This window comes from Manacus candei, unplaced genomic scaffold (assembly GCF_025592945.1).
Source record: "Manacus candei isolate 608988 ecotype Guabito, Panama unplaced genomic scaffold, ASM2559294v1 h1tg000028l, whole genome shotgun sequence".
Classification (NCBI taxonomy): Eukaryota; Metazoa; Chordata; class Aves; order Passeriformes; family Pipridae; genus Manacus; species Manacus candei.
In genome coordinates this window covers 39461793-39486633 of record NW_026138076.1, presented here as the reverse complement: position 1 = coordinate 39486633, position 24841 = coordinate 39461793, and the positions used below count along the sequence as shown (strand labels likewise).

The window sequence follows — 24841 nt, the reverse complement described above, 5'->3', positions numbered from 1 at the left end:
AGCAGATGTTTGCATAGATAATTCTTGGCCAGCGTGTCCACCTGCATTACATACTGTGTGGGAGGTTAAAGAGAAAGCCAAAGCCTAAGATTGTTGTTTGGGTGTCTTACTCCCTCCATTGGGACTAGCTGAGTTAATGTGCCTGTGTTTCATATATTGAAAAAAGGTTTCTGTTTCGAGGGAAAGGGGAGGCAGGCCAGGGACTGCAGCTCTGTCACAGCTCTGAGTTGGATTCTCTTCTAAAGCACTGTGCTTCCCATGTGTGCTCACAGGAATGGCCTAGACTGAGTGACGAAGCAACCTGTCTTGTTGGCAGTTTGGTGACTTTGTGCTCTTCCAGGAGCTCGCATTTATTCTTTGCTCCCCCCTCCCCTGTATTAAAAGTCCCATGTATGTGTATGGAATTGTTTTTTCTAGTCAGCTTTCAAAGCCTGTGGACTGTCTAGATCTGTGGGCATTGTTGTTCAAAACTGTTTGAGAGAGGAAGCAGATGCATAAACTGTCTCTCTGCACAGGGATAAGTTTTAATTCGTATTTTATGTAGGAATGTGCGTGTATCTGAAGGGCCAGGAAGGGGGGAAGACACATTTGCCTTTACAGCTGCTGGCAGCAAAGAAACACAGCAAGACTTGATTGAAAACACCTATCTTGTTATTTTACTAACTGCATTTTTTTCCTTTCTCATTTGTAGGTCTCAGACTCTGGATACTGGCTGTGGGATTTTTTTATTACTATTATTTTTGATTGTTTTTTTCCCATTTTTGGATGTGAATTGAAGGCCAACAGTTGAAGTGTTGGAAGCAAGTACAGGAGGACTCTCACCTTTTTGTTTGAACCCTTGTTTGCTGGGATACTTTCAAGCTCTCCTTCACAGTCATGTGGTCATCACAGCTGCTCTTCTTCACAATGCTCTTAACACCGATAGCCCATGGTGAGTGAGAGGTGGTGTAAATTTGCCTGTGGGAAGGGAAGAGAGAAGAGAAAATAGCAAGGATTTTGTCTGTCTTTTCCTAATCGTGTGGGTTTTTTCCAGGATGTTGATTTCTCTCTCCCTGCTTCCACCTCAGGTCTTTGAATTCCCAGGCTACATTATGACTAGTTAAGTACTGAAACAAAGAACTCTGACACATAAAGATTTCTGTTACTGGGTTTAGCTGCTACGTTAAGGCAGATTGTCTTCCTCCATGCCTAAGTCTGCTCTATTGGCTGTGTGTCACTGGGATTGTCTCTCCTGGCTTCTGCATGGAAATGAATTTCCTTTCTGTGAATACTGCTCAGTGAAGGGGCTGCATGTCCTGCTTTAGACACAACTCCAGGGTGGGATTTTACTCACCGTCATGTTGGGCTGTGATTTCATGCACTGCAGTGGATATGTCTGTGCTCTGCTGAAAGACTGAGGCTCCCATAGGCTCAGTGACTCTGCACCAAAAGGAACCACAACCAAGAGTGTTGCTTTAGCCTGCCACACTGTGTAACCCACCCAGCAGTGTAGAGCACCACGCTGCACAGCCAGGCTGCAGCTGGGAACTGCGGGAATAGCATCAGGCACAGCTGCTCTGCTGTGGGGATGGATGAGCTTGTGGTGGGCTGACCCTGGCTGAATGCCAGGTGACCACTAAAGCTGCTCTATCACTCCGCTCCTCAAGTTGGACAGGGGAGAAAATACAATGAAAGGCTTGTTGGTCGGGATAAGGACAGGGAGAGATCCCTCAGCAATTACCATCAAAAGTAAAACAGACTCAACTTGGGGAAGAACTAATTTATTACCAATCAAATCGGAGTAGGTTAATGAGAAATAATAACAAATCTTAAAAATACCTCCCACCCCTCCCTTCTTCCTGAACTGAACTTACTCCCAGTTGTGTCTACCTCCTCCCCATAAGCAGTGCAGGGGGACAGGGAAATGGAAGTTGTGTTCAGTCGATCACGCCTTGTTTCTACTGCTCCTTCTTCCTCAGTGAGGACCCCTCATGCTTTTCCCTTGCTCCAGCATGGGGTTCCTCCCCAGGGTCACAAGTCCTGCCAGCACACCTGCTCCAGAGTGGGTTCCTTTCTCCTCGGGGCCACAGCATGGCCCAGTGTGGGCTCTCCATAGGGTCACAGACTCCTCCACTGGTTGCAGGTGGGTCTCTGCTCCACTGTGGACCTTCTTGAGCTGCGGGGGGCAGGCTGCTTCACTGTTGTCTTCACCATGGGCTGCAGGGGAATCTGAACCTCTGCTCTGGTGCCTGGACCACCTCCTACCCCTCCTTTGCTGACCTCTGTGTCTGCAGAGCTGTTTCTCTCACGTAGCAGCAACTTTTTCCCCATCTTAAATATGTTATCCCAGGGGTGCTACCACAGTTGTTGATGGACTTGGCCTTGGCCAGTGGCAGGTTCATCCTGGAGCCAGCTGGCATTGCCTGTGTCAGACATAGGGAAGCTTCAAGCAACTTCTCAAAGAAGCAAACCATGTAACTCTCACCCAGCCCCCTGAAATTTGACTATACAAACCCAATACAGACCTCTAGGAGGAAAAAAATCAGTCTTTTTATTAGCCAGAAAACTGTTAAGTGAAATCTGACACATGTAATTCTTTGAAGTAAGATTTTGAGGTCTGGGGTTGGGTTCTTTTCGTATGAGAAACCCAAATGTAAGCCCCAGAAGTAAGCTGCCAGGTTTCACAAGTGCTTGAAAGGTTCAGGAACTCCTGTTAGTGGTGATGGTTACTAAATGCTCAGAGCAGAGCTTTAGAAAATCTGGCTGCCTGATTTTCCGAATGCCTAAATGGAAAGTGAACTCCACCAAGGATCTCATTTTAATTACAGGTCAGTGGAAGTGTGTTTGTAAATAACATGACTCCCTGCTTTTAAAATACGCATCAGACTTCTTGTGCTTTACAAACTGATCCTTTGTGTATGTGGTAAGACAAAGAGTACAATTTTACAGCAGAGAAGGGGATTAAAAAATGAAATATGTGTAATTGGCAGAACATATCTATAGAGCACAGCATGTCTGCTTATATAACACCTTTGGGCACAAAGGTTATCTGTACTATCATTCTGCAAGGAAAACTCTTCACTGACTTGAAAATTAGAATGAATATTTAAACTGAGTTGACCAATTGGGGTGGAATAAAAGAGCCATTAGGTAAGGTGCTCTCCATTCCTCTCCAGGAAAGTTAAATGGTAAATGTTTTGTAAATCTTTATAATTAAGCAGTATTAACAGTTAAAGCAATTAACAATTTAAAATATGCCTCTGGCAGTTCTGTTTTAAATTCTCAGTGCCACTGTAGGTGGAAAGTCCTGCCTGATAGTCACAGTAAATGAAAATGTCAGAAGTATCCTGGGAGCCATATTATGCTACAGATGAGCAAATGCCAGAGATGCAGAAACTAGGTGCCTGGAAATATTTCTATCCATTATGTTCTTCTACAGACTAAAGGTACGGGGTGTTTGCTGTGGTTGTTGTAGCAGTCAGTGGTGGTAAATCTGACCATCCACATCTACCCAACACACACGTTATCTGATCCCTATAAATTGCCAGTGAAAGTGCAGTAGAGGCTCACAGCTGCCTTTGAACAGTGGAGAATGAAGACCTTTGGTCTGAGCTGAAGAACTTGTTTTGATTCTCCCTGTTTTGATTTCTAAGAGTGGCCAGCATGCAGCTTCCACCTCAGAACTTTGGCATGTTGCTTTCTTGGGGGAAGCAGATACTGAGCACGTGTCTGGTTGTTTGAGAGTGATGCATTCCTGTACCTAAACGAGGGGAGAAGGTTTAACTGTGTGATGTTCGATGAGTACGTTTGCTATCAGCTAGCACTAGGCAGTCAAACCCCTCCAGTCCCCTGCGTGGAAGGACGTGCACGTAAAACTCAAAGTTCCATTTAAGGTCGTACTGAACAATCCAATGGGGCTTCCAAGGCTTTGAAATCAGAGACTGAATATCTGATGCTTTCAGGTGCTTTCCCTTGTTGTCTCTCTCCCTGCAAGTGCCTGCAAGAGGCTGTCTAAGGCGAATGACAAACTGGTATCAATGCAGAGTTTTTTTGCTAGCCTGAAGACAGTATATTTGTGTTTAAACAGATGCCACAACCTCACCTTCCTTATAAAAATAGTCCGGTTAAGCCCTGCTTTTTTTTTTTGTTGTTTTTATTTTCCCTTTTAGTAATCCCTTTTCACTGCATGCAGAAAGCATTCATAATTTATGTTTAACAGGACACAAAGCATTTGAGTTCCTGTTTCATGATCTGGAATGATTCCTGTCCTGTAGTGATTGCTGGAATTGATACAGACTACTTTTTCAAACTGACCTTGCTGCATCTCATTCTCTTTTTGAGTTTCCTGACATGGCCTCTTCATCTGTAGTGGTAGTTGCATTATAGACAGATTTCTTAGACCAGTGATCTCATAAATTGGAGAGGTGGTGGTGTTGTTTTGGTGGTTTCTTTTTTTTGAGGGGGCTTTTTTTTTTTTATTTTAGCTATCTCATTTCTTGGAGTATATTGTGTGTGTGATGTGGCCATGATGACAGGTGTAGAGTCAAAGAGTGCATACTTCAGTGATCTGCAAGATGAAAAGTAATCTTCCAGAATACTGCCCTGGTACAATGTCATCTTGTTGATAAGCTGTAGAAATCATAAAAGGGGAAAAAGTCATGAGCCCTTGCAGTTCCTCAGTGATGATGTTAATCTGCTGTATCCTAACTGCACAGGCACGGTACTGTCTAGTGTTTTGCTCAGACTGCTTTGGATCACAAAAATTTTAAACCATGTGAAATACTTGAGATGATAGCAGATTTGAATAGTGGATGCTTTCTTTACTGTTGCCTTTGACTTGAATGGAAAATAGCGTACAATTTGCATATATGACACAACCTGGAGGAGTGTGGAAGCCCCCCAAAAGCTATCCTCTCTTCTAAGCTACAGCAAAGCCTGTAAATCCATCTGTTCCATAAAACTGAACATGTTACACAAAATCAGAGAATTAGCCAAGATAGAAAGCAACAGTACCAGGTAATAAAATAAAACCATCAGCAACAACAGCAAAAGCAAAGTCTTTTTCATCCCTTGCAAGGCCTCTGCTATGGACAGGGCTTTTGTTCCCCTGCCTTCTTTTTGACCCTTTTGGAAGCTTTTCCCAAAGCATCTGAAGGTCTGGACCTTCAGAGTGCTCCTTGGCTTGTGTTACCCCCACGTACACCTGAGCAAACTGATCCTCTTCCCTGTAGCAGGTGGATTTCCCGGAGGCGTTTTCTAGAATGAGCAGCTGTTCTCATCCTCCTCAGCCTTCCTCCCCTTGACCCCAAACAAAGCAGATTTCTCTTTACCCACAAATGAACGCTGTCAAAGTTCACTTGAAATGGGATGGACATGACAGGCAGCAGCTCAGTTTGCAAGGCTGGAGAGATGTACACCTGCTCTGTCACATTGCTGTCATGCTTATGTGTGACTGAGAGTTGAGATTTAAGACTTCCAGACTGCTGGACAAAAGTAATAATAGAAATAAAAGGATTCAGTGCTGCATGCTGTTAAGGGCAGGATAGGAAGGATACCACAGTGATCGCTGTGGGCTGAAATTTTGCACGTCTCCAAAGAAGTAACTTATTTTAGGCTCTGGAAAAGAGCTGAAGGCCTGTTGTATGCAAAGGTCTTTATCATCCTATCAGATTGCTTTATTATTATTCATGTGAAAATTATTTTTTAAGGATTGTGTCGTGTGCATAATCTCACAATAGGCAATGAAGAATGAGTTTTTTGTTGTTATCCTACTTCTTTTAATAGTATAATCAAAAAATGAACAACCACCTATTATTACTCCGACTATAAAGCAATAATCTAAATTGCCCAGTTTCTGTTGGAGATTGTTACAAATACAATAAAATCAACAGGCATTGCAATCTGCTTGTTTCCTCTGCTGCTAAGCTCTTGACTTGTAGTTGTATCATGAGAGTGAGCTTTCTGCATCTTGGTTCCTTCTTGAGCAAAGTGTGGTGTCAGTTGTTGATCTTGGTTCTTCCTGGTCTTGAAGCTGCTTGGGGTTATTTTTTAAGTTTTAACTTAAAAAACCCCATTTGTTAATGGCTTGCACACTGTTCACCCCTGATAATCCATGGGGTTAGTTAGTCAATGTTGTGACTACTTAGATTTCCTAATCTTTTTCTTGATATACAGTATGATTTTTGGGTTAGAAGCACACACTTGGCCAAAACTAAGCAAAACTGAAGCCAGAACAAGTTAAGCACTAATGTAAGCAAAACCTGGCTGAAATGACAGGACAAACAATAGGTATCCTGATTTAAGCCTGGATGGTAACTAAGCACCATACAGACATTTGCTTACTTCCCTTCAGCCTTGTGTGTGAGTATGATTCTGTATTTTCATACTGAATCCGCAACACAGCACAGCACTGTACCAACTATTAGGAAAAAATTAGCTCTATTCCAGCCAAAATCAGCACAATCTGACATTAAAGAAGTTTTGCTATTGCAGCTGGGATAGGCTAGGCAAAAGTTGTCTGATCCTAGGAAAAGTTGCAGGTTCTGCAAGAGTTTTTAAATAACTTTTGGAGATAGAGCTAAGTTTAAGCCAAAATAGATTTTAGTTCAGACAAAGCCTATAAAGTCCTGGAGCCTGGTATTGTTATGAAGCTTAAGGCCTAGTGCTGATACTTGACAGCACCAAACTGGCAGTACTACAGATGCTGCTGGCCCAATTCTAAACTTCCAAAAAAGATTCTTTGTCTCTGAGAATTTATTTATGGAGACTTGTGACATAGCTGTAAAGTGACCTTCCTGCATTTAGGGACAGATGCCATCTTGTCTCTCTATATGAGAATTAGTTTGAGATGGGGCTGAACTAATTTATCACTTGCAGAGTAGGAAATTAAATTTGAAGTCCTTTCAAGTCATTGTAGCTGCAAGGAAGGAGAGCCTCGTGTGCTGTCCTGTTCTCGCCCTCTGAGCTTGTGCACCATCCTTGCAATGCTTCTGGGAGACAACTGTGGTGAGGGGCTGCATCTTTGTGAAAAGATGGTACTCCAAGGTCAAACTGAGCTCTCTAGGCATTAGCAGGTCCAGATGCCGAGCTAGTTTCTGTGGGAACATTGGAAATATTTATTACTGAACAGCACTGGTAGTTGCCTGGTGACAATGATTCTGTTAAAGCAAGCAGCATTATCTATCTTGGGGGAATATATGATGCTAGCAAGCTGGTCCTCGGTGACAGAGTGCTGTTTAATGTGAGCTGAACATTTGCCTCACTACTATTTTAATACAGTGGAAATACTGTCACTGCTTAAAATACATACTGTGTTTCTTTTATACTTGTACAAGTGTTATGTTAGCTAGTGAATGGTGGATAATTGCCTTTTACTACAATACTCTTTATATAGTCACAATGAAATACAAGATACATGTTTTATTAGTTGTGAAATAGCCAAGTTGACTTCCAGGCTTCTGCCTAACTTCAATGTTTTAAAGATTAATCATCCTTGAAATATTTATAATGTTTGCTATTCTTGGCAATTTGTATTACCTGCAGCCATGCCACCTTTTCTGTAGTGGAACAAGTGATCGAGGAAGGCTTTTCCTGATAAAAGGGGATGGCTGCTCTGTGTATGTACTGTAGTGCTTTCATTAGCAGCGATATACTAAAATTTGCAGTATTAAGTTCCCCATCTGATGACAGACCAATCTATAAGCTGATAGAAGGTGAAATTCAACCTTGCTAAGACTATACGCAATTTAATTCTTGCTTAAGCCATTGTGCAGTGCAGAGAACTGTGTGTGGACCCACTTCTTTCACATCTAAATTTCACACTAAATAAGGAGGGAGATTTTAAGGCGATTTTCTGGTAATGTTGGTTGGTTGGTTTTTGTTTTTTTTTTTTAACTTTGGTTTTTAGCAAGTGCGTCTGCTCATAGCACCTTCCTGCTACAGAGGGGAAACAAGATCTTTTACCCTCAGTGGTCCATACTGGGACTAGTGCTATTTAATGTCTTCGTTAGTGGCATAGACAAAGGGATCAAGTGCAGTCTCAACAAGTTTCTTGGTGACACCAAACTGTATGATGCATTGATGTGCCTAAAGGATGGAATGCCATCCAGAGGGACCTTTACAAGCACGAGAAAAGGGGCCATGGGAACATCATGAGGTTCCACAAAGTCAAATGCAAGATGCTCCTGGGCTGGGACAATCGCAAGCACAAATACTGGCTTTGTGGAGAATGGATTGAGAGCAGCCCTGTTGGGTTGGTGGATTAGAGGCTGGGTGTTATCCGGCAACGTGGGCTTGCAGGCCAGGAAGGCAATTGTTTCCTGGACTGCATCAAAGCAGTGTGGGCAGCAGGTCAAGGGAAGTGATTCTGGCTCTCTACTCTGCTGAGACCACACCTGGAGTATTGCATCCATCCCCATTTGGGGCCCCCAACACAAGAAGGACATGGACCTGTCTGAGTGAGTCCAGAGAATGGCCATGGACATGTTCAGAGGGCTGGAGCACCTCTCCTACAAAGACAGGCTGAGAGAGCTGGAGTTGCTTAGTGTGGAGAAGGCTTCAGAGAGTTCTTCTAACAGCCTTCTAGTACCTAAAGGAGGCCTTCAAGAAAGCTGCAGAGGGACTTTGGTCAAAGGCATGGAGTGATGAGACAAGGGATAATGGCTTTAAATTGGAAGAGGGTAGGGTTAGGTTAGATATTAGGAAGAAACTCTTCATTGTGATGGTGGTGAGGCACAGGAACAGGTTGCCCAGAGAAGCTGTGGATGCCCCATCCCTGAAAGTGCTCAAGGCCAGGTTGGATGGGGCTTTGAGCAGCCTGGTCTAGTGGAAGGTGTTCCTGCCCCTGGCAGGGGGGTTGGAGCTAGATAATCTTTTAGGTCCCTTCCAACCCTAACCATTTGATAATTCTTAATATGTACATTGTACAGCAGCAGGGCATGTCGGTCTCCTTCTGAACTACAGCAGTAGAAAATGTGCTTGCTCTCACAGCAGTAGGGGGAAGTTGTTACCTTTCAGACCTGTGACCTCTGATGCTTCTTCCATTCGTGACCATTTCCTGACAAAACTGATTTCTGATCTCTAGTGACTAACTCTGATTTTAAGTGTTAATTAAGCCATAAGATGTGACAGCATGTGAATTATAGTGTAGTAATTCCCACCCAGCACATTCAGACACAAAGATGAAGGCCAAATGGCCTCTGTGCAGTCAGGTGTGAATTATTGTACTATAATTTAATTCCCATTATATTTTACTGTGATTATAAAAATGTTTTTATTAGTGAATTTCTTTAAGAAAAGTTACTCTCTTAAAAAACAGAATTGAAAAGTGCAACTCAGAGCTTGTCACAAAGAGGGGTAAGTAGTTTTAGGCAATGAGGAGTTTTGTTGAATCATGAAAAGTTATATTTGTGTAGTTATTAACTGTAAGTAATGAATGGGTGTTGTGGTGCAGACATCTGCTGTCTAAAAAGCTGACCTAACTCTAACTATTTATTTTGTATCAGCTGCCAAGCAGTTGCTAAGTCAGATGACTAGGTTTCTTTGTTTCTGACCTAGTCTTGATTTGATCTGGAAACCTTAGCTTGTAACCAGTGTCTTGAACCTTCCAATCTTCTTCCAGTTCAAACTATAAAAATGCACACGTCAAATACTCTTATTATGGCCAGTGCATTTGGTTTTGGTCCTAGTGAGTGCTGAGCAAATAGACAAGACAGTTTGTTGGCAGTAGTTTGGAAGAGCATCAGAGGGACCAAGCTGGTATGCCTGCTCTGCTGCGTGTTGGGGAAAAATAAGCCAACCTGGAAACAGTTCGAGTGGTACTGGAGAGGAAAAACAAGAGGGCCATAAATGCCTTAAAAATCTTTTGCAATATTTCTTTCTCTCTGTCTTTCTACAAAGCTTTAATATTCTTCTTTTTTGTTGAAGACAAAAGTCAAAGCTCATGAAGGCACAACCCTTTTCCCAATGAATTGTTTTTAAAGATATGAATGAAAAGCAACCAGCCATGTGTTTGGGACACCCTTTGTTGTGATGACAGGCTCTCTGAGGCAGTGCCTGGCTTTCAGTTGGGATTCAGGAGGATGTTGAGTTTATTCATTGACACTGATCCATTTGTGTTTCTTCTGTAGTAGTCCCTGGTTAGTAAGAGCTGTTAGATAGCCCTGTTCCTGACTAGTCCTTGTCATAGATAAGCACGGAATAAGTAAGGACTAGCAATTAAAAGCAGGTTCTTTCAAGGAAAGAACCTACTGAATAAGTTTTACTTGTGTTCTCAACAAGTTCTATCTCATCAGGATATTGATGACGCCAGGGCTCCATTTCACCTCTGGTGGATATATTGGTCTTAAAAATATTATAGCATCCCAATGAAAAACCCGGATGATTTTCCATGTAAGCAGGAAGTGTTTGTGATGCAATTACTATGGTTTGGCATTAGATGTAAATACTTAACAAAAAATAAAATTAAAAAGATTGCCTGACTTTTCCAAATAAACATATCAGAATAATCTTTTTTTTATACATCCTTTTGGAGTTTATAATCCCAAGCAACTAGGACTGAAAATTGTAGTGGATCAAAGCTGACTGATATGGATACAGTCATCCCTTATCCAATACCCAGATGTACCACGAAGCACCAGGAATATTTTCACATCTGCAGCTGTCTACATGTGAGAAGACACCTTGTCCTGTGTCTTCCTGGACATGCAAGATACTCCAAAGTGACTGGTCTGGGGGAAGACGAGGTTGAACAAGGCTGGTGCAGTAAAGAAAGAGGAGCAGAAGTGAGCAGCTTCACTTTCCTTATCCTGATGAATAGGGGAGATAACTGCCCACCCATTCCTTCTGTTTTCACCTATTGCGTAATTACCTCAGTGGAAAAATGAAGACTTATTTGACTAATTGCTAATTGCACCTACTTTGTTGATGCTAAACTTCCAGATAAAGCTATTATGTGGTGAAGATGACAGTAAACTACCAGGGGTTGGAGAGATCCTGCTGTTCTGGGTTGAGTAAAGGGGTTTGGTGGATAGGGTCATGCATCTATTCCCCAATACCTGGAGAAGCGCAGTACCTGAAGACAGCTTCACAGACAAAGTAACTGCATAATGCTAGGGCAGAGCCATCCTTTTCAGCAGTGGCCAGGGTTTTTTTTAAGTGCAAAAGCTTGATATGCCTATCCTTCCCATGCAGCTGTAGCACCTCTCTTCTGGATGTGAACATGCCCACAAGTGGATTGTCATTTCTGTTTCTTTTCCTAGTAACTTCAGCTAAGCTTAAACCATTGGAGTTGCATAAAAAAATAATTACTTTTGAGGGTTTTCTGGCCCTAGTTCCCTCATACATTTAAGATGGGCATTTTGAAGTAATTTAAGCTAAAATGAGAAAAAAGTGACAGTGAGGGGATGAATTATGGCCACCTTCATTCTTGCACCTCTCCCTCAGTTGCTGCTAACCTACTCCCACAAGATCTGGGCAGACCTGATGTTTTCCTGTAAGGAAGAGCATCCTTTGCCCAGTGAAAACAGCAAGAAGGTCTTTATTGCAAACAAAACTGCTGATTCCCTACAAGAAATCTGTAATATCCATTTTATCAACGCCACAGTCATGTTAAATGAATGCTAGAGCTGTCTGATGTTTATTACCCCATGGTATATTCACTATTGTTCAGTCATTTCCTTTACTGATTGTGATTTCTTGAATTGGGTATGTTTGGTAATGTGGTTTTATTTGAATTTGGAAGGCATTTCCTTCTGCTCAGTGAGCAGCTCATCATCTGGGAAAGATGCTCTGGTAAGGGAAGAAATTAAAAGCATGTCAGAGAGTTCAGAAGATTTTCCTTACTTTGAATTTCCCTGATTTCATGAAATGGTTTTGTGCCGGGCAGCCTCCCCTGAATATCCCTCCCAGTGCCTGGCAGGACCATCCGTGTTCTGTCATGATTCTGCTCCAAGCTGTGGGATGTGCAGTGGGTTTTTAGCCAACACCACACAGATGCTGCAATCTGCCCATTGTAGAGAGTGTAGGCCTAGGCTGGTTTTAGTTTTTAGTTACAGTGCAATATGGAATGCACCCCATGAACTCAAGGAATTGTAACCAGAGCAAGATCTACTTTTATGTATTTCCTCGTACTTTGCTGTGTTGGGCTGCTTTCTGCAGTGCCTGATAGTGTTGGCTGCCTTGCTATACATCCTGAGGTGTAAATTGGTTTTATGTAAGATTCATGGACACTAAACATCCTTCTCAAGACAGTCTGTGTGTTAGAGTGGGCAGAGGAAGAGATGAGGACTAGAAATAGGTAATTTGGTTATTGTTACTCCCTCCTGTACCATAATATGTAGAAAGTGAGATGCCTGCCTGATTTTAGAAGCTCAGTCTAATTTGTCACCTGTTCTTAAATCTCCAGAATGTTGAATCATAAATTGCATTTTAATACTGAGGAGTTGGGGTCTGATCCAAATCCCATGGCAAGTTGGCGATTCCATGTGGTTTGCTTAGGCCAGTGGGGAAAAGCTGGGCTGTACCCTGGGCTAATCTCTCAAATATTAGTGCTTGCAGTGAGCTCACTAGATTGTGGGCAGCTACCCTACCCTAAGAGCTAGTGTTGCACGTGGTCCTTATTGTCTTGGGAGACTGATACCCTGCAAGCTCTTCTAGGAGCAATTAGAAGTTCATCTGTGCTGCTGATTTAAATGAGAATTTTTTTTCAATTTTTTCTCCACTGTGGAGGCCTTGTTGCTGAAGATTTGTCTCGAATTTTTAATTCAGTGTTTTGTTTCTATTGCTGAGATGCTGGAGGCTACGGTAAGGGCTGATTTAGTATCAGGAGAGCAGATGACAAAAGGAAGCTGGCTTTGGTACGTCTGTCTTGTGCAGCACTTCTCTCTGTAGCGGAGTGGAAGGGGAAATGGAAGGGGAAATGCGTGTGTTGGTTTATAAGCAAGGCAGTTTGGCTGCGCTGGTTGTGTCAGGTTGGAGTGGAGCTGGGAACTTAGCGCCTTTCCAGTTCAAGATGTGGATGAACAAACCCGTGTGGCACTGTCTCTGCAGGCAGGGAAAGCCAGGGTGGTCCTCCACAAAGCCAGGGGCTGGTGGTAACCCTGCCAACTGTTGCTTGCTGTGTGTTTCTCAGAAGACATCATCTCCCTCTCTCTACCATCTCTGCTCCTCTGCTGGAGCGGGGCATCTGGCACTGGGGCTGACAGGTGTTCTTGCAAGTAGGTGTCCCCTTTGTTCCTCCAGTGGAGGCACAGCTCTACTCTGAAAGACAGATTCGATTCATGGTCAGGTTCTGTTTATCACCTCAAGCATTGCTGCTCAATCCTATGTGTATGTAATTTGTAGTATGTTTTTAAGGAAGAATGCCTACTTTTAATAGTTGTAGGAAAATCCAGGCCACTTGATTTTATTTTTGACTGCGTGTATTTATATACAAGAATGTGTGTATGTGCTTAAAATATAATTTTCATACTGTATATATTTTCATACTGTATATATAAATAAGCTTATAGAGAGATGATCTATCTAAACTTGGAATAATGCAAGGAACATTTGACATGCCTTCATGTCTTTGTCATGACATGAAATCCAACCTGTAATTGCAATTGGTAATCTTATAGGCATGTGCAATTAAAAATCTTACTATTAGATATAACCCGGTGGGAATTCTGAGGACTAGAAAATCTAATAATGTTTAGTTGTTTTCCTTAATTTGATTGGAAACAAAACAAAAAAAAATTGGCCTCTTGGCCCCATACCAAATACATAATGAATTTGTATCATCAGCAGACACCTTAGAGTTTCTGAGCCCTGATGACAAAAGTGCATGAAAGTCATGTATTACAATATCAGACAGTTATAAAAAATACTTGCTTACCTTTATGCTTTTGTATGACAAAACAGGCCTGGACATAAATTTTGGGAGCTGATGAGCTCTTATTCGTGAGAAGTTGTTTTGGTGCTTCTTTAGCACTTCTACCTCTCCAGACACAGAGCAGTTGTCATGAGGCACTGCAAGCACGTCCTTGCATCCTGACAGCTACAATCCTTGTTTCATATTGCATACCTGATTTCACAGGAGCTTTTGATTAAAGACGTGAAGGACAATAAAATGAAGGAGATGAGGCACAAAATGGATGAGCCTATAGTCTCTGTTTAGTGTCCTTGGAGAACTTAATTAAAAACGAGGTTGGGAATGCTGTTTAGTAGAAACCCAAATGGTTTAGACTATTTACTGTGTGCTGTGATTTGTGACACTGGTGCCAAAAATCTTCCTAGCAGGCCCCAGAAGGTGGGACTGCTCTATTTTGATGTCTGGCTTGATGTGGATTCCCCTTTTGTCCTGTACATTCTTTGCCCTGGTAATTTTGGCTGTCCCCCATTCACCTATATAATATCTGAGCTCTTTCTGCCTTTCTCTCACTGGGGTGTTGAATTGTGGTCTTTCTCCTCTAACCAGCCAGCAGTTCCTGCAAAGCACAGTAACTTAATTACTTAGGGCCTGCACTGATTAGCCTCACTTCTTGAGGCTACACAGACTCTCAGCTGTGGAACATCTGGTGACAGCCCTGTTTCTCAGAGCCCTGGTGCTTGCACAAATACAGTGCCTTTCTTTTTGGATAGTAAATATATGACAGATGTGAAATTCTCCAGCTCTTGGGGGAATGCTTACATGTTGAATTTCATTATCCCTTGTTGGCCAGTTGGCAAAATGCAATCAAGAATAACTTTTGAGGAGGGCTGGTGTATCCAATATCACTCTGGAACGCTATTATGGTGAGAAGCTTAGGGCACAGAAAAATTGGTATAAGGAGATGAGATCAGTCTTTCTAGCATTCATGAAAATGCATTGAATTAAAAAGGATAAACTTACAAGTCAATGGAATCTGTGTATTACAAACCTCTGTGAGAGTTAGTCTCACAACCACTTTAAGGTGCCATGACCATTTTAGTATGCTTCGCTACAGTGTCTGATTTTTTTTTTCCCCTCCTTGTTTACACTGGGATATGGCAATCTGAATATCTTATGGATGTGGTAACTGTCAAACGTTCCTTACTTTTTATAAATATATTTAGTGGCGGTTATATAGTGATAATGCTTGCACCTCTACAGCATTATATGTAAAGCTAAATACACAAATAAGATGGATAGTAGCCAGATATACTACCTGGAAAGCAACAGAAATACTAGTTAAAGCTGTGGGGAAAGACCTAATTAGAGCTGAAAAGTAATAGTAATGAAAGGTATTTTTAATGGACAAGTCTGAGTGAATGTTTGTTTATAAAGCTGAATACCTGGCTTTGATAACATTAAAAAAAAAATCTATCTTGACTCAGAGTTTGCTGTGATGCCTCAGGTGAGTTGCATATCCCATGACTGTGTGTGTTGTGTTCTCTCCTGGTTGGGCTCCTTGTCTGAAATGCGTTTCCTGGAGCAGCTCACCTTCCCTCAGCAGGCAAGGAGAGGAGGTGCTGGACTTGACCTGGCAAGTTAAGCTGTGTAAAATGGAGACCATGGGTACAGACACTTCAAGTTCCTCAGTTCTTGAGCAGAGAGGTTGATCAAGTTCCACTTTTGTTAGATTTTAGAGCTCAAAGCAATGTTTAGGAGAAAATCATTCCAAGAATGGCAACGAACTGTGAAAACCGTGTATTTCCTGACAGTAAAATAATACTATTGTGTAGGAGAGGGAGTGACAGACTTTTCTCATCGTAAACATTCTTAAATAACTTACTAACATTATTTTTCCCTCTCTCACCTTCATTCCCTTCGTGCTTAACGAACAAGGAGCGGGGAAACTCAACACCCATCCCACTACTTAAAATACCAACCCAACAGATCATCTTGTCTATGGAGGATTGTCACTGTTCCTCAGAGGCTGTCTCCAGGGTAACTCTGTTTGTGACATCCTCGAGGGGATGCTGCCCTTCAGATTTTGTTCTGGGAAACAAAGCTTTTGCCTCATGCCCTCAAATACATTGCATTATGATCCTTTGAATATATCTGAGCACTCACTTGAACCCTGCAGAACGCAAAAGGCTGTCATGCCAAAGTAGGGCAGGATTGAATAGGTGTCAACAGGATGTCTTGCTAGTAAATGTAACTGTTTATGTATTAAAATAGATGTTCAGTGAAGCACGATACTGGCTTGAATACAGAGGTATCCAGTTTAAAAGCACTCTTTGTTTCAAGATCTGTGCTGTCCAGAACAGTTCCTCTCTTTGTATTGTTCCTTGCTGAGTATTAATTGATGGCCAGTTAACTAGTTACCTCCTTTTCAAAGGAACTGTAGTAAATAATTTATTACTTGAGTAGGACCTTATGAGATGGCTAGGATTGTTGACGTGGCACTTGCAATCTATCCCTTTAGCAGGAGGAAAGGAACATAAGAAGGCATCTTAACTCTTCTCTTGCAACTTAAGTACACATCATACATTGACATCAGGAAACTCTTTGCCTGGTATACCTGTGTCCAATGCAGAATGACCTGATAAGTCAGAAAATTTGTCAGTCCCTGTACTTCCAAAAAATAGTAGGAAGAAATTTCTGTGGCGGTCCTTGGGTGAGTTACTAGTTAAACAAACTTTATCACTCCTAAAGGACAGCTTGTTTCATGGGCAAAGGAAATAATAGAGACTGATTTCTATTTTAGGTTCTTGGCTTCATTGTAGAAGCTAGTATGGAGTGTCTCCACCGCTAGGCTCCTTACTTTCATAAAACTTGGAGAAGTTGTATTATTTATGCTCTGTCCTTTTTACCAGACAGGTTTCCGAAAGGACAACAGGCTAAAAGTGGTTAGGGGGACATTGTGCAGCAGACATGATCTGCAAGCTTATTATTAGCTTCAATATCCTTGGAGAGCAAGACAGAACAGGCAAAATCATCCCTTCTGGTATGCAGTTGGTTTGTGGCTGCCTGCGGCTTCCTTGTGTGGATGGCATCTGCTGGCCCAACATCTTCCCCTTCTCTGTAGTAGCAAGGTTGAGGAGAACTGTAGGGATTGTAGTCCTCTTTGGCTTTCAATGTCAGAAGTCAGCACTAAGGGAAGTGTGGGCTATTAATGTAACCAGGCAGGTTCTGTCTAGAGAACTTGTACAGCCACGTGCTTCACATGGCCATTACAGCATGAGTTGTGTTTTGTAGTATAAGCTGGTAACTGCGTGTAATCTGTCAACAGCATTTGTGGCTGAAGGGAATAAGGATGCTGTGGAAGTCTTTTCATAGAGATGGGGGTCTGTGAAGCAAATGCTATGGCTCCGTTAGAATTATGTAAAAATGCTGTTGAACTAAAACCCTATAAGGATGCTATTACAGATAGGACTTCATTTTCACAAAGTTTCTGCACTTGACAGCACTTTCCTTAATTTGACACCTTTTTCCAAACAGAATATCAAAATGGACCTTAAATTACGCTGTGAGTGAAGAGCTTAATAATAACCATGCAGTGTATTGTGTTTAAATTAAAAGCACAGTGTTGTTTCAGTCTGGGGTTTCAGATTTACTTTTCAAATGCTTTTAATGTCTATATTGAAAATTTGACAGATGCCTTGTATTGGTAGAATGCTTTTCATTTACCTGACCTAAAGGACACAGCATTTATTTGCATTTAGGTGGGAGTTTGCAGCACAGTGAATTAGCGGTAAACTGATACTTTAGTTCTTGTCTTTTTAAAAAATAAACCCTCTCAGGTTTTGGTGTGGTTTTTTTTTTTTTTTTTTTAAATACCAGAATGTATTTATATGCAGCATTTGGTTTTTTTTTTCAGACAAATTCCATTTTCTGTTCAGTTGATCATATGGAAATTTTCCCAGACTAATTGGCAACACTCAAAAAAAATCATAGAGTAGAAAAAGAATAATGTTCTTTGAGACTGCTTTTGTATTCCCTCTGGATCATAACTTGAATGCCTTAAATGTCATGTATGTAGAACATATCAATGCTGATTTGCAATGCAGACACCTGATCTGCTATGTACCTTCTGGATATGCTTGGTACTGTTAGTATGTGTATCTTGTGCTATTTTTATTTTATTCTGCTTTTAATTCTGTTGCTAGTACAAGCTTAGATCTGTAAAGGCAATAATGAAAAAATGAGAAATGTTAAAATCCAAATGTCCTTGGGTCCTTGGCATGGTGAATCTGACTATATAACCCCCACTGCTGAGGTGATCTAACTTTATCACTCTTGTACTCTAAAGAGCCAAAGACTGCTCCTGGATAATTGTGGAGTATCTAGCACAACATCTTGGCAGATTAGGTAGTTTCTAGCATGTTTCATTTTTCATTTAGTTTGATCTTCCTAGTGCCAGTGTCTATTCCTCTTCGTCATTTGTTGCTATTTCCATTTGCTCTGTGGTGGTGGAATGATCAACTGTTTTATCTTCCCTGCAAAAGTCTCTCCACTAGATTTTTATGGATGCAGTGGTTTCCACTTGACAACTTCACATGGGGGTTCTGAGCAAATGCATCTGAAATGTAGGCAGCTCTCCTTTTTTGGTAACAGTGTAGTGTTCTTACGTGATATGTACTGAAACTTTAGAGTTGGCACTTCTAGATGTGACCAGTATTTTAGTAAGTGAAAAGCAGAAGTTACAGTAAAGAATTTGAGGAGGGAATGTCTTAACTTTCCTAAGAAAGTAATTTTTCACAATTGTGGTTAAAGCTGCAGTCTCTCCCAAAGGTCATTTAGCTGTGAGAGGGAAGCAAGGAATTGCAACAGTACTGCTGTAAATCTACCTTTGGGAATGCTGCACAGCAATCAGCATGAATGGGCACTGCACCGTGCACTGGATGGGGATTGATTTCTGAAAACACCAGGGTGTGCTTCATGTGGGACCCTTCTTGGTCACCAGGTGCTTTCTCGTTGGATGATCTCCAGGTAGGAGAGAAGGCAAAGAACAGCTCTAAAATTCTAGTGCCCTGGCAATCCTTTCTCCCTTTTCACCTGAACTCAGAGGGTTTATTTTTTCATTGATTAATCCATTTATTTTCAAAAAGGACTTCCTGTTTGTTCTGACTGATTTTGGATGATGATAAATTGAGGAGGCAGTCCTTCTCAGAATAACACTCTTTTGGTGTCATTCCTTGCTCTAGGTGATACTTTTTTGCTTGGTGACTAGAGTGGTATCTAAATAGGAGCAACAGCTTGTCTCTGTGTGCATCACTAGAGATGGGAGAGGCATCTGGTACCAGGGATACCCTTACCCAAGGAACTGAGATAAAAACAGCTAAACCTGACCTTGTTCACTGTATTCTAGCACTTGCTAAAGTCTAAGCTATCCCTTACTCTCTTTCTGCCTCTATGGACAATGATATTTAGGTGTATCCAAGAAAATCACCTGGGAAAAATATTTATTTTTAGTAAATTCTGCCATTAATGGCTTTTATGAAGTATTTCCCTTGTTTTGGATCGGCTAGTTCAATAGCAAGCAGGGTCTCTGTCAGAAACAGTGTATGCACATAGATCCCTGTGAAGATGCAAGTAGTTTCTGCAATTCTTGACGTTAAAGACACTATAAAAATGCTGAAAACTTTCAAGGATGGAATAATTCACTTTACTCATGATTTAAAAAAAAATATAATAAAAACCCTTCTATTTTGAGGTGTGACATTCTTTCTACTCCAGCGTGATTTTTCTCATCAGAGCCAGCTGTTGTCTGAGGTTTGGTGGAGACACTCAATATGTGCTTATTAAGAAAACTGTTATTGTGAATGTTACTGTGAATTGTCTCTCACAGTAGGTGTTGTTTTGCTTTCCTGTTTGCTTCTTGTGCAATTCATGCTACTCTTTAACTAAATAACAGCTAAGTTTGTGTGTGGGTTGGGGTCAGTGGAGTGAGTCGACTTTGGTGGGACTGCCTGTATCTTTTTTTAACCCTGGTTACATGAGTAATGGTTTCATCTGTAAAGATGAAGTTGATAGTGAATGCAGTTAAGAAATAGGAAAATCTTCCTTACAGAGCTGGTAGGACTGGATTCTTTAATGCACAAATCCTAAGTCTGCAGTTGCTTTTCAAGCTCCTTCTCTTTTCCTGACTCGCCGCCTTCCTTCTCTTCGTCGGTGTGCCCCTTACTCTCTTGCTTATTGCTCTTGCTGCTCCTTGAGGGGCTGTGCTGGTACGTGTGGCAGAAACCTGAGCAGGGTCAGGGGGCTGGAACAGCTAGGAAAAGTGATGAGCTTTGAGAGAGATTACAGGATTTTAAAATAAATTAAAATGAAATGAAATTGCCTGTCTTAGGAGGGTGAGGCAAATGCTTTTAAATTTAGACCTGAGCTGATGTGGGCAACACTTGAACACATTCAGTTGATTTGACATCATGGGGTAGTTTAGTAAATGAACACTGCCACCTACTAGTGTTTGCCATTTGCTGATGTCAGCGTATAGCAGGTTTTGGGGGAGCTAGAGCGAAGGCAGGCCGAACATATAAATAACAAATGGAGATTGGAAGGCAACTCTTTCTTCAGCTCAGAGCGTGCTACGTGGTGGAAGACAATAAATAGATTATAACTGGGCAGTAGCTAGAATCAAATACATCTGAGGAGCAAAAGTAAATTTTTTTTTTTTTTTTTTTTTGCTTGCTAGGCAGATTATTTTTCAGTCTTGGCTGCTGAGACTGCTGTGTGCAGGAAGACAGGTTTTACAAGCACAAGAACAGCATGTCCTGTCATACTCATGGCAAAGAGACAGCAAGCATGCACATACCTCATCTTTGGTGGGTTTCATATTTTATGAGGTTATTTGCCCTTCACTTTTTAGGATTCTTCTAGACCCGTTGTAAGACAAAGTTGGCCAGAGTGACTTTTAGCCAGAAGAATGGATGGGGGAGCAGGAGAGGGTCCCAAAGCTCTCATGACATGCAGTGTATGAGCAATGATCTCTAGTGTCTATGGGTACCAAAGGCACACATGTATTCTTCCATGGTACACTAGATAGCTTTGACTGACTTGGACTGTTTTGTCAACTGACAGCTGCTAGCATGTAAGCAATCCATTTAAGCTGTAGACTTTAGAGATGGAAAAATTCAAACCTGAGTAATAATATACTTTATATATATATATATATATATATATATATATATATATATATATAAATGTATTATTTCCTCCAAATTCTATGGTACAACGGGCTGCAAAGTACATTTATTTCAGTATGTATCCAAATATAGAATTGTATTGTTGTTACTGACTTTCTCAGTCTTGAAATATTGGTATCTAATGTAGACTCAAAAACAGTGGTGTGGAATCTAAGGACTTATGGAAAAATCCAGGCTTTAAATACTAACATACTTATAGGAGGAAAAAAAAAGGTATGAAAGCACCTTGTACATCAGCACTGAGGAGAGATGTCAGAAAGGTAAAGGAGTGCAGGATGTGTGTATTTGGCAACATAGATGTCTCTAGAAGTCTATTATTAATTAGAGAAGTGTTCTACTACAGATTATGAAAATTAGCAGGAGACTGATTTCAGTTACTCTTGTTTACTCTCAGTAACTCTCTAGTACAATGTGCACTTCAGTCAAATAAAGAATGGAACATTTTTGTGCCTTTTTTTAGAATGCCTCAAAAAAGGCCTTGATTTATAGTCTACTTTTTAGCCTAATTAAAATGTGCAAGTCCCTTAAGATGACTGTGCTAAACTGATTTTTTTTTTTTTATAAGCTGAATAATGTTTAATGTTCAGGGTAAAACTGTCTGAAAATGGAATTACAGCATCTCATGATGTTTTGTATCTAAACTTAAGTAATGAACACAAACACCACCACCGATTGTGGATATTATGGTGGAAGGTTATACACAGTTACTAAAATCACATGTGAATGACTTTTCAGAAACACACAGCCTTGGGGTCTTGCATCTCCCAGAGTGGGAGCCCTTGTCTCACCTGTCTCCTGTCTTTTCCAGGAACTCATCAGACCTGTGTGCCTGCATTTTGGAGAGGCACAGTCCATATGTGTGTACAAGTGCCCACCTAAGCTTTATCATTGGGTCAGCTAGCGATGAGAATGAAGGAGCTGTAACAGCAGACATCTGATGTGACATCTTGTGATTTTGGTGGCTGGATATTGTGCTATTTCAACCTAATTGCTAAAGACTTAAGCTGCCCTTATATGCTGATTTGGGCCTCGATGTGTTCTTGATGAGCATTTTCTTCCGCCTCTTATTTCAGAAATCTCAAATTTGCTATTGCTGTTTGAAAATGCAACCTTGTGTATGTCTACATTTATTGGTTTTGCTGCTTCCACTCTCAGTACTGAAGGGTTTACCCTGCATAAGCAGGGTCACCCCCTCATCTGCACACTCATGAGGGCTTTGATTTGTAGCCAAACTACTCAGAAGAGCACAGACCAGGCAGGAGAAGCTGCTATCTCGGGATGAGGGGATCTGACCACGTGCTGATCTTTCATTTCTTTGACAGCATTTTTTCCAGCACTTCTTGGGGCTGTGGAGGGGGCTTTCCACGTGTGTGGCATCCATGGAGATAGGTGCTTAAGGTGGCAAGAAGCAGGCAGACCATCATACACATTTTCCTCCATGTTGGTACCACAGTGTGCTGCAGAAATGTGCAGGAATGAACCCTTAGCAATGCATTCCCAACCTGTGGCTTTTGTACAGTGCACAAATATATTTTAAAATGCTGCACTAGCACTCCAGCTTTTTATGCACTGCTGTTGTATTATTTGAGATGAAGGACTCTGTTTGGCTGTTAGCACTCACAATGCATGATTTGATCTGATTTGATTTTGCTTAGTTTTTAAGCCAAGACAGATCACATGACTAATGGATACAAGAGACCTAGCACATCTCAGACCTGTGAGGTGCTATAAGGCATCCTTTGCCAGAAATAGAGTAGTCTCGTTGCTGGATTACTTATATGGGAACTCTGGGCAGCTTGAGTCTCAGAGTCGTCCTAAAACTCTGAGGATTACATCCATTATTCCAGATTTTCAGGGCATTGCTACATACGATGAGAGAAGTTGGTATAGTTTGTGCTTGGGGAAGCAGAGACAAATATTAGCTCCACTACCATTTTGTAAAAGCTGTTGCAAACCATCACTTGCAAGAAACACACACGAAGGGACATAATGCCAGAACTTGTGGTGGACTGTTAAAGAGCTTGGTGTCCACAGCATCTCCAGTGATGTGACAGGGTCTGTACTTAACCTGATGAACAAGAACAGTGCTTTACTGTTGTCAAATTACATTGAGAATTCACTGGGGGAATGAAACCTTAACCTTTCTCGCTGCATTGCATGGGGCTGTTTGAAGGATTTTAAATGAGTCCTGCTGAAAGCAATTCCCTTGTACAAGCAGAATATAAATGCTGTAAGTGCATAGGTAGTATAATCTTGAGGCTTCTTTAGCTTGTCTGCCTGCTTGACTGGGAACTGTCTTCAACTGGACACTCCATAGCATATCTCTGATATCTTTGCTTCCAGAAATTGCTTACTTGTTCATTCTTAGGCAGGAGTGGTCAGATCTAATTATCTCCCAGGATATGGTCCTTGGTCTGTCTTAAGCCCTTTTCCTTGCCTAGGTGTTGGCAAAAAGTTGTTGCTGAAACTCATGGCAGGAGCGGTGATAACAGTTTGATTTCTTTTTGTTTGTTTGCTCTGCCTTGCATTGTACTCTCACACTGCCATGTATTCATATGTCAGAAGAGCGTGTCTTGGTCTCCACAGCCTGTAGTAGTTTGCTCAGATAGAAAATTGTGTGTTTGGTTTGGAGGAAGTTTCACTGCTGCACACACAGCACTTGGAGATACTTGGGTCTTACTCCAAACCTCCTGCATGACCAGTGGTATCTGGAGGCAGCTCTGCCTTGCTGTGCTCTGCCTGGCTGAGCTGAGCCCTGCAGCTGTTGATTGACAGCTGTTCTGAGACCTCGGTGTGACAGTTGATGCTACATCGAGTGGCACTGAACCAAAATCCCCAAAGGGAGATGAGGAAAGATGATCTGGAGAGCAACTGGTTGCCTGGGTCGTATCTCCTATGAGGTACAAATGCCATGGAGGTAGGGCCCTGCATTGTGCCTCTGGGCCCAGTTGGCATCCCTCCAACCAAGGGACACTCTGAGGGGGGGGGGGGGGGGGCCTTGTCACCCTTCGGGTTTGCCAGCCAAACCCTCTCTGTGGCACAGCTCCTGCTGTCTCCCATGTTGGCACACCTGAGTTGAGGTGCATGGATGATTATGCTAACAGGGTCTTAGAAGGCTTTGGGTCATTGTTTAATTCGCTGATGCTGTTCTGTGATGCGGATGGGGAGGAAGACAGAGTAGGTGATACAACAAAAGGAATGAAAACACTACTGTGAGAGTATTTTTTTCTTTTTTTTTTTCAGGAGATGTAACCTGCATGTTTTCACGCTTCACTTTCTTGAAAAATATAAAAGGTTTTAGCCTCCTATGCTTAATAGGTTGCAATGAAATGCAGATGTGGGTGTCAAATGAAACAGAATATCTAAATTTGCTTATTGGAATTATTGTCCTTGAAACAAATAATGTTTTTGCTTTGTTTTATATCTAAAAGAAAATCATAATCCCTTATACATTTATCTAAAGTGTAATAGCCTTTTGTTTCTGCTACTCAGTCTTCCTTCAGGGGGAAAATAGGTATTTATTCTGCTTAGGTTTTTGACTTACTTATAGTTTAGTACTCCTTTGTACAACAAGTGTTAGATTACCTCAAAGCACTTGGCTTCAGTGTTTGGCACTTTGGGACATGGAGACACTCTGAATAGGTGTAAGAAGCACTTTATATACATGGTAAATGTTGGGAAGCCTGTATTACTGGAAAGCAGCTTCAGAAACGTGCAGTTTATTTTAGCTTTTTAGTAGAGAGCCCATGTTGATGGTGATCTGTCAGGTGCA

General features: G+C 41.5%; 1 protein-coding gene across 15 annotated transcripts in view; it reads left to right on the top strand.

Annotated features, from left to right (window-relative positions):
- The window catches only part of ADGRL3 (adhesion G protein-coupled receptor L3), a 515791-nt gene that overhangs the window by 180981 nt on the left and 309969 nt on the right, over positions 1–24841 (top strand). For all 15 annotated transcript variants that reach the window (XM_051790785.1, XM_051790777.1, XM_051790772.1 and 12 more), the window contains exon 3: positions 692–931. In XM_051790785.1, the coding sequence (XP_051646745.1) occupies positions 877–931 (55 nt within the window). In that variant the 5' untranslated portion in view covers positions 692–876. The remainder of the gene's footprint in view (positions 1–691; positions 932–24841) is intronic.